Source organism: Leopardus geoffroyi, chromosome B3 (assembly GCF_018350155.1).
Source record: "Leopardus geoffroyi isolate Oge1 chromosome B3, O.geoffroyi_Oge1_pat1.0, whole genome shotgun sequence".
NCBI lineage: Eukaryota > Metazoa > Chordata > Mammalia > Carnivora > Felidae > Leopardus > Leopardus geoffroyi.
This window is the reverse complement of record NC_059337.1, coordinates 70,170,787-70,182,087: the sequence shown is the minus strand read 5'-3', so window position 1 is coordinate 70,182,087 and position 11,301 is coordinate 70,170,787. Positions and strand designations below refer to the sequence as shown.

General features: G+C 36.3%; 1 protein-coding gene across 1 annotated transcript; it reads right to left on the bottom strand.

Annotated features, from left to right (window-relative positions):
• Positions 1–216: 216 nt before the first annotated feature.
• On the bottom strand, positions 217–10,778 carry LOC123583250 (olfactory receptor 4F3/4F16/4F29-like). The gene is made up of 4 exons (XM_045450160.1): positions 9,879–10,778; positions 5,775–5,780; positions 785–885; positions 217–252 (listed from the first exon to the last, which is right to left on the bottom strand). The coding sequence occupies exons 1-3, from the start codon at positions 10,776–10,778 to the stop codon at positions 844–846; spliced, it is 948 nt and encodes a 315-aa protein (XP_045306116.1). The 3' UTR covers positions 217–252; positions 785–843.
• Positions 10,779–11,301: the final 523 nt, after the last annotated feature.

The following is an 11,301-nucleotide window of genomic DNA, read 5'->3' as shown; positions in this document are numbered from 1 at the left end:
CCAGAATAGCAACACTTATATCAGACAAAATATCCTTTATTTCTATGATTTTTCTTTGGCTGTGTACTGTATACTTTATTGATGGTACAATGCAAGGTGGAGCTCCACAAGCCCCTCCTTTTCTTCAAGGACTCTTGGATGGAAACTGTGGAGGTCAAGAGATATTCAGTGTGTTGAGGGATGAGTTGGGGCAAAGACTCCCCTGCATCCGAGAGCCTTTCTCTTCCTGTTGCTCTTGCTGGGGCTGGTGGTCCAGGGGGCTCTTACTCCTTGAAGGCCATGTGGGCGATAGTGTCTACCACCCAGTCACTGTAGCCAAATTCATCATCATACCAGGAAATGAGCTTGACAAAGTAGTCACTGAAAGCAAGGCCAGCCCCAGCATCAAAGGTGGAAGAGTGCATGTCACTATTAAAGTTGATACTCAGTGTAGCCCAGGATGCCCTTCAAAGGGCCTTCTAATGCCTGCTTCACAACCTTCTTGATGTCATCATATTTGGCAAGTCAAATCTATGACTGACATGCTGTGGGTGGGGGCATGGAAGGCCATGCCAGAAAGTTTCCCATTCAGCTCAGGGATGACCTTGCCTACAGCCTTGGTGGTGTCAGTAGAAGCAGGGATGATATTATGGGCAACCCCTCAGCCATCACACCACAGCCTCCCAAAGTGGCAGTCCATGGTCTTCTGGGTGGCAATGATGGCATGGGCTGTGGTCACATGTCCCTCCACGATGCCAAAGTTGTCATGGGTGACCTTGGTCACAGAGGTCAAGCAGTTAGTAGTGCAGGAGGCATTGCTGACAATCTTGAGGGAGTTATCATACTTCTCATGGTTCACGCCCATCACAAACATGGAGGCATCAGCAGAAGGGTCAGAGATGATGACTCCTTGGGCCCCACCCTTCTAATGAGCCCCAGCCTTCTCCATGGTGGTGATGACCCTAGTGGACTCCACAACATACTCAGCACCAGATTCATCCCATTTGATATTGGCAGGATCTCACTTCTGAAAAATGAAGATGAGCTTTCCATTGATGACAAGTGTCCTGTTCTCAGCCATGACTGCCGTGGAACTTGCCAAGGGTGGAATCATATAAGAACATCAGGAACATGTAGACCATGTAGTGGAGGTCAATAAAGGAGTCACTGATGGTGACAATATCCACTTTTCTAGAGTTAAAAGCAGCCCTGGTAACTAGGCACCTAATACACCCAAATCCATTTATTCTGACCTTCTCCATCATTTCTCAGGGACACTGCTGGCACTACACCAGAAGAAGCAGCTTTCTGTTGAACAGGGAGGAGCAGAGAGCCCAGACAAAAAAGACTTTTAAATCAAAAACTATAACAGCAGACAAGAACACTGTATAATAATAAAGGGGACATTCCAACAAGAAGTATAACAATTAGAAATATTTATGCACCCAAGTTGGAAGCACCCAAATATATAAAATAGTTAATAACAAATTTAAAGGAAATAATAATAATACAATAATAGTCCTGACTTTAACACCCCACATACAATAAGGGACAGATCATCTAAACAGGTTGTGAACAAGGAAACAATGGCTGTGAATGACACACTGGAACAATTAGACTTAATAAACATACACAGAATATTCCATCCTAAAACAGAATACACATTCTTTTCAATTGCACACGGAACTATCTCCAGAATAGATCATATATTAGGTCACAAAACAAACTCAAGAAATTCAAGAAGACTAAAGTCATACCATGTGTCTTTTCTGACTACATCCCTATGAAACTAGAAGTCAACCACAAAAAATACATCCAGAAAGAACACAAACACATGGCAGTTAAATAACATGCCACTAAACAATGAATGGGTCAACCAGGAAATCAAAAAACAAATTAAAAAGCACATGGAAAGAATTAAAATGAAAACACTACAATTCAAAACCTCTGGGATACAGCAAAGCAATTCTAAGAGGGAAGTTTATAGCAATACAAACCTATCTCAAGAAAAAAGAAAAATATCAAATAAACAACCTAATTTTCCATACAGTAGCTAGAAAAAGAACAACAAAACCTAAAACCAGCAGAAGGAAGGAAATAATAAAGATTAGAGCAGAAATAAATGATATAGAAACAAGCAAACAAACAAACAAAAACACAACAAATCAATAAAACCTGGAACTGGTTCCTTAAAAATAAATCAAAATAATTGATAAACCTCTAGCCATACTTATCAAAAAGAAAAGGACTCAAATAAAACCAAAAATGAGAGAGGAGAAATAACAACCAACAAGACAGAAATACAAATAATTATAAGATAATATGAAAAACTATATGCCAAAAACTGGACAATGTAGAAGAAATGGATAAATTCCTAAAAAACATATAAACTACCAAAACTGGAACAGGAAGAAATAGAAAACTTGAGCAGATCAATGATCAGCAAACAAATTGAATCAGTAATTAAAAAAAAAATCCAACAAACAAAAGTCCAGGATCCAATGGCTTCACAAGCAAATTCCACCCAACATTTAAAAGGCGAAAGATTTATACAATCTGAAGAGAAACCAGAGTATTCCACCCAACATTTAAAGAGTTCATACCTATTCTTCTAAAACTGTTCCAAAAAATAGAAAAGGAAGGAAAACTTCCAAATTCATTCCATGAGGCCAGCATTACCCTGATACCAAAACCAGATAAAGATACCACTCAAAAAGAGACCTATAGATATCCCTGATGAACACAGATGCAAAAATTCTCAATAAAATACTTGCAAATTGAATCCAACAACACATTAAAAAATCATTCACCACAGTCCAGAGGGATTTATTTCTGGGTTGCAAGGGTGGTTCAATATCTGTAAATTAATCAACATGATACACCACATTAATAAAAGAAAAGTGAAGAACACTATGATCATTTCAATAGATGCAAAAAAGAATCCATTCATGATAAAAATCCCTCAACAAAATAGATTAGAGGAAACATACCTCAACAGAATAAAGGCCATACATAAACTCAGAGGTAATACCATCCTAAATAGGAAAAAATTGAGAGCTCTTCCTCTACATTCAGGAACAAATAGTGATGCCCATATTCAACACTTTTATGCAACATAGTAATAGAAGTCTTAGCCATAGCAGTAAGATAGCAAAAAGAAATAAAAGTATCCAAATCAGCAAGAAAGAAGTAAAACTTTCGCTATTTGTAGAAGACAGTATACTATATATAGAAAACCTGAAAGATTCCACCAAAAAGCTGCTAGAACTGACAGATGGATTCAGTAAAGTTTCAGGATACAAAAATCAATGTGCAGAAATCTGTTGCATTTCTATACACCCATTATGAAGCAGGAGAAGGAGAAATTAAGGAATCAATTCCATTTACAATTGCACCAAAAACCATTAACATACCTAGGAATAAACCTAACCAAACGGGCGACAGATCTATAATCTGAAAACTGTACAAAACTTATGAAAGAAATTGAAGAAGACACAAAGAAATGGAAAAGCACCCCATGCTCATGGACTGGAAGAACAAATATTGTTAAAATCTCTATACTATCCAATGCAATCTACACATTTACTGCAGACCCTTTCAAAATACCAATAGCCTTCTTCACAGAACAAGAAGAAACAACTCTAAAATTTGTATGGAACCACAAAAGACCGTGAATAGCCAAAGAAATATTGAAAAAGAAAAGCAAAGCTGGAGGTATCACAATTCTGGACTTCAAATTATATTACAAAGCTGTAGTAATCACAACCTTATGGTACTAGCACAAAAATATACATATAGATAAGTAGAAAAGACTAGAAAACCCAGAAACAAACCCACAACTATATAATCAATCTTCAACAAAGCAGGAAAGAATATCCATGGGAAAAAGTCCCTTCAACAAATAGTGTTGCTAAAACTCAACAGCTACCTGCAAAAGAATGGAATTGGACCACTTTCTTACACCAGACACAAAAATACATTCAAAATTGATGAAAGACCTAAATGTAAAACCTGAAACCACCAAATTCTAGAACAGAATGCAGGCAGTAACTTTTTTGACATCAGCCACAGCAACTTCTTTCTGGACATGTCTCCTGAGGCAAAGGAAACAAAAGCAAAAATAAACTATTAGGACTACCTCAAAATAAAAAGCTTTTTCACAATGAATGAATCGAAAAAACTAAAAGGAAACCTATGGAATGGGAGAAGATATTTGTAAATGACATATCCAATAAAGGGTTAGTATCCAAAATATATAAAGAACTTATCAAACTCAATACCCAAAAAACAAATAATTCAGTTAAAAGGTGGGCAGAAGACATGAACAGACATCTCTCCAAGAATACACAGAGATGCCCAACAGACACATGAAAAGATGCTCATCATCATTTATCATCAGGGAAATGCAAAACTACAATATCACCTCACATCTGTCAAAATGGCTAAAATCAACAATACAAGAAATAACAGGTATTGGCAAGGATTTGGAGGAAAAAAAGGAATACTCATGCATCGTTGGTTGGAATGCAAACTGGTACAGTCACTCTGGAAAATAATATGGAGGTTCCTCAAAAAGTTAAAAATAGGGGCATGTGAGTGGCTCAGTCGGTTTATCACTAGACTCTTGATTTCATTGTAGGTCATGATCTACCAGTTCATGAGATCAAGCCCTGTGTTGTGCTCTTCACTGAGAGCACAGAATCTGCTTGGGATTCTCTCTCCCTCTATGCCCCTCCCCCACTAATGGTCTGTGCACCCACTCTCAAAATAAATAAACTTTTTTAAAAAGTTAAAAATAGAACTACCCTATCATGCAGTAATCACATTACTGCGTATTTACCCAACGAATACAAAAACACTAATTGAAAGTGATACATGAACCCCTCTGTTTATAATAGCATTATTTACAATAGCCAAGATATAGAAGCAGCCCAAGTATCCATGGATTGATGAACAGGTAAAGAAGATGTAATATACATATATAGGAATATTACTCATCCGTAAAAGAGAATGAAATCTTGCCATTGGCAACAACATGGACGGAGCTAGAGAGTAGAATGCTAGGTGAAAAAAATTAGTCAGAAAAGACAAATACCATATTTCACTCATATGTGGAATTTAAGAAGCAAAACAAATCAGCATATGGAAAAAAGAGAGAGAGAAATCAAGAAATATACTCTTATTTATAGAGAACTGATGGTTACCAGTGGGGAGGAGGTTGGGGTATGGTTAAATAGGTAATGGCAATTAAACAGTGCACTTATGATGAACACCAGGTGATGTATGTAACTGTTGAATCACAATAACATACATCTGAAACTAACAACACAGCTAATTGGAATTAAAATAAAAAATTAAAATAAATAAATAGAAAGTAGAAAAGGCAAATTAAAAACAAATAAAGAAGAATATAAACAATACAAACAGAAATTAATGAAATAGGTAACAGAAAACAACAGAAAAAAAATAGAACCCAAAGGAAAGAAATAATAAAGAGCAGACCAGAAATAGAGACTAAAATGACAATATAAAAGATCAATAACACTAAGAGCTTGTTCTTTGAAAAGATAAACAAAATTTTCCTTTAACTAAACTAACCAATAAAAAATAGAGTGCTCAAATAAATGAAATCGGAATTAAAAGAGGTTGCAACAGATACCATAGAGTATGATTATAAGAAAGTACTATAAACAAGTATACACCAACAAATTAGACAACCTAGAAGAATGGATAAATTCCTATAAACACATAATCTTCTAAAATTGAATCATAAAAAATAGAATATGTGAGTAGACCAACTTCTAGTAACAAGATGAACTGGTAATCAAAAACTTCTCAATAAACAGAAGTCCAAGACCAAACATTTTCACTGGTTAATTCTACCAAACATTCAAAGCAGATTTAATACCTATCCTTCTCAAACTCTTCCAAAACACTGAAGAGAAGGAAATGCTTCCCAAGCATTACCCTGAACCAACACTACACCAGGACAACATAAAAAAAAAAAAAAAAAATTACATACTGATATCCTTGATGAATGTAGCTGTGAAAACCTTCAATAAAATATAAGCAAATTATTTTCAACAATATATAAAAGAATCATACATATTGATCAAGTGGGGATTATTCCAGAGATAAAGGTGATACAACATCCAAAGAAATCAATCGATATGATACAGGTTAACAAAATGAAGTATAAAAATTGTAAGATCATCTCAATAGATACAGAAATAAAATCATACGACAAAATTCGACATTTATTTCTGATAAAAATCTCAACAAAGTGGGTATAGAGGGAACACACCTTAACATAATAAACGCCATGCATGACAAACTCACAGCTAACACCACACTCAATATTGAAAAATTACAAACTTTCAGTTCTTCACTCTCATCACTTTTATTCAACAAAGTGTTCAAAGTTGTAACCACAGCAATAATGCAAGAAAAAGAAAAAATACCACTCAATTATGAAAGGAAAAATAAAACTGTTACTATTTATAGATCATGTAATACTATATATAAAACAACCCTGAAGCTTCCACCAAAAACCTTGAGGAACTGTTAAACAAATTCAGAAAAGTTTGAGGATACAAAATTAATACATATAAATCTATGGTGTTCCCTATACACTAATAACAAAATATCAGAAAGAAAAACTAAGAAATAAACCCCAACTCCAATTACATCAAAAAGAGGGGCTCATGAGTGGCTCAGTAGGTCAAGCATCCAACTCTTAATTTTGGCTCAGGTCATGATCCCAGGGTCATGGGATCAAGTCCCACATTGTGGAGCCTGCTTAAGATTCTTTCTCTCCCTCTGTTCCTCTCCTCTGCTCACACTCTCTCTCTCTCAAAAAACAAAACAATCAAACAAAATAGTAATCAAAACAATATGGTATTGGCATAAAAATAGACACACAGATCAATGGAACAGAATTGAGCACCCGGAAAAAAACCCACACATATACGTACAATTTATGTATGACAAAGGAGCCAAGAACATACAATGGAGAAAGGACAGTCTCTTCAATAAATGGTGGTAGGAAAACTGAACAGCCACATGCAAAAGAATTAAAGTAAACCACTATCTTACACCATACATAAAAATCAACTCCAAATAGGTTAAAGATTTGAACATAAGACCTGAAACCACAAAATTCCTAGAAGAAAATATAGTCAGTCTTGACATTGGTCTTAGCAATGTTTATGAATCTGACTCCAAAGGCAAGAGAAACAAAAGCGAAAATAAACAAATGGGTATACATCAAACTAAAAAGCTTCTACATAGCAAAGGAAACCATCATAAAAATGAAAAGACAACCTAATGAAGTGGAGAATATATTTGCAAATCACATATCTAGTAACAGGTTACTATCCAAAATATGTACAGAATTCACACAACTCAATAACAATAAATCAAACAGATTTTTTTTTTTTTTAATTTTTTTTTTCAACGTTTATTTATTTTTGGGACAGAGAGAGACAGAGCATGAATGGGGGAGGGGCAGAGAGAGAGGGAGACACAGAATCGGAAACAGGCTCCAGGCTCTGAGCCATCAGCCCAGAGCCTGACGCGGGGCTCGAACTCCCGGACCGCGAGATCGTGACCTGGCTGAAGTCGGACGCTTAACCGACTGCGCCACCCAGGCGCCCCTAAACAGATTTTTTAAATGGACAGAGGATCTAAGTAGACACTTTTCCAAGAAGGACATACATACTACCAAAAGGCACGTGAAAAGATATTTGTATATCACAAAATATTAGAGAAGTGCAAATCAAAACCACAATGAGACATCACTTCACGCTTGTTAAAATGGCTATAAGCAAAAGACAAGAAGTAAGGGTTGGAGAGAACATAGATAAAAAGGAAATTTCATACACTGTTGGTGGAAATGTAAATTGGTGTGTCCACCATGGAAAATAGTAGAGATTCCTCAAAAAATTTACATCTACCATATGATACAGCTATACCACTTCTGGGAATTCATTCAAAGAATATTAAAACACTAATTCAAAAAGATATATGTACCACTATGTGCACTGCAGCACTATTTTCAATAGACAATATAAGGAAGCAGCTTAAGTATCCATGGATACTTTATCCAATGGATAAAAAAGATGTGGTATATATAAACAAGATAAAACTACTCAGCCACAAAGAAAAATGAAATCTTGCCATTTACAACATATATGGACTTCAAGGCTATTATGCTAAGTGAAATAAGTCAGAGACAAATATTGTATGATTTTACTGATCTGTGGAATCCAAAAACAAAAAAGTAAAACAAACAAACAAAAACAATACAAACCCAAACTCATAGATACAGTGAAGAGATTGATGCTCACCAAAGGGGAAGAATATGGGGGATGGGGGGTGAAACAGTCAATCGTATACTAATGAACAATAACTAGACTTTTGGTGGTAATCACTTTGTCATGTATACCGATGTCAAATTATAACACTGTACACCAGAAACATATATATTGTTATATATTAATTTTACCTTAATAAAAATAAGCTGAAAAATCTCTGGAATGCTGATAATATCTTTTTAAAAGGTACAAACTACCAATAGACAATGAAAGAGAGGAATATATTGAAAGTCTTAGATATATTTCTTTTCTTATTATTATTTTGAGAGAAAGAAGAGCATATGCAAGCTCGGAAGAGGGGCAGAGGAAAAGGGAGAGAGGGAGGGAGAGAGAGACAGAGAATCCCAAGCAGGCTCCACACCCAGCACAGAGCCCAATGCGGGACTTGATCCCATGACCGTGAGATCACGATCTGAGCCAAAATCACGAATCTGATGCTCAACCAACTGAGCCACCCAGGCGCCCCTTGCAGATATTCCATAACGAGAGAATATTAGGAACAGCTTTTCCAATAATGATGACAACATAGATTAATATGCACATTTCTCTAAAGACACAGACTACCAACAATTGAATTTATAGTTGAAAATTTTCTCCTAGAGAAAACTGCAGGCTAAAATTACTTCTCTGGTAAATTTTACCAAACATTTAAGAAAGAAACTACAACATTTCTACAAAACTTCTGCAGTAAATTTAAAGCAAGGAAATATATTCTAAAAGGCCACCATTATCCTGATACTACACTAGGTAAAGCACTGTTTCATAACCCAACATCCACTGCTGATTTTAAAAACTAAATAGAAAGGAATTTCCTCAGCCTGATAAAAAGCTTGTATTAAAGACCTATACCTAGCATCATACTTAACAAAAAAAATGAAAGTTTTTCTTATAAGAATAAAAACAAGTCAAAGATGTTCACCCTAACCACTTGTATATTCAGCACTACACTATTTGACCTGGCAAGTACAATAAGGAAACAGAAATGAATAAAATTATCCATACTAGAATAAAAGAAGTAAAATGTGTTTATGCACTGAAAAAATGACCATCTATGAGGAAGATCCTACTTACTCTGTAAAAAACCAAGAGGAAGTGAACGATTTTGCAAGTTTTCAAAATACAACTTCAATAAAAAATTATATTTCTATAATTAGCAATAAACAATTATAAACTAAACAAAAATGCCATTTAAAACAGCACCAAAAATTAAAATAATTAGGAACAAATCTCAAGAAAGATATACAAGACCTGTTCACCCAAAACTATATAACATTGCTGAAATAAATTAAATGGGACTTCCATAGACAGCGAGATATACTGTTTCCATGGCTCACTCTTCATAAGGATTAGATTCATCATGTAAGAATGATGTCACAGCTGTGATAACACTCATATCAATATTTGATGTCCCAAGTTTTCTGAATCCAAAATATCAAAGATAGAAACAAAAGGCTATCCCATGATTAGTGAGAAGTCATATATCACTTATGAGATCTTCCTGTAAATCACTAGCTGTCTGCATACTCTCTTGATTGCTGCCTTCATCTCTTTATTCCTGAACGTGTAGATGACTGGATTCAGAAAAGGAGTGATGACTGCATCAAAAATGGCAAGAAATTTGTCCATCTGGGAATTGGGATGTGGCCATGTATAGACAAACATGGTTGGACCGAAAAACAAAAGGACCACAGTGATGTGAGCTGACAGGGTGGAAACGGCCTTGGATGAGCCACCGGAGGAATGTTTCCAAACAGAAAAAAGGATGATGACATAGGAGATGAGGAGTATGAAGAAGGAACCCACACAGATAAACCCACTGTTAACAGTGACCATGAACTGCAATCTGTAGGTATCTGTACAGGCCAGTCTCAGGAGCCGAGGAAGGTCACAGTAAAAGCTGTCCAATACATTAGGACCACAGAAGGGTAAATTAACAATGAATGCTAGTTGGAACAGTGAGTGACTGACACCAAGGGCCCAGGCAGCAGCCAGAAACAAAATGCACATTCGTGGGCTCATGATGGTCAAGTAGTGGAGAGGCTTGCAGATGGCAACATATCTGTCAAAGGCCATGGCGATGAGCAGCACCATCTCCACACCACCAATGACGTGGATGAAGAAGATCTGGGCGATGCAGCCTCCAAAGGAGATGACTTTGTGCTTTCTGAAAAGGTCATAAATCATCTTGGGTGAGGTGGCAGAGCAGGCTCCCAAGTCAATGAAAGAGAGATTGGCCAGTAGGAAGTACATGGGGGAATGCAAGTGAGGATCAACGGTCACAGAGAACATAATGAGGATGTTCCCGGTCATGCTTGCCACATAGAGCACAGAGGAGAACACCAGGAGGAGAAGCTGGATCTCCCATGAATGAGTGAGTCCCAGAAACACAAACTCAGACACAACTGAGTGATTCCCTCCATCCATTGATCCAGCCAACTGGGCTGTCAATGAAATAAGAACTAAGAAAATGAGGAGGAAAATGTGATTATGGAGATAATAGGTCATAGAATTACTAATGTTTCAATATTCTTATGAATGAAAAGGATATAATTATCTACTTCCTCAAATATAAAAAAAACAAAAATCAACACACTACCATCACATGTGTGAGTTAAGACATAATTTTAAACTATCACCAATACTCTTACTGCAACGTTCTGTTCTCAAATGAACAGATTAGCCATGAACATGGACAGATGAGTACCCATGACATTCATCGTCTGTTTAAATCACTTTTGAGGGCGCTTGAGTGGCTCAGTCCTTTGAGCATCCAACTTAAGCTCCAGCCATGATCTCATGGCTCGTGAATTCAAGCCCCACATCAGTCTCTGTACTGACAGCTTGGAGCCCGGAGTCTACTCCTGATTCTGTGTCTCTCTCTCTCTGCCCATTCCCCCCACCCTCAGAAATAAAAAACATTAAAATTTTTTTTATTTAAATCACTTCT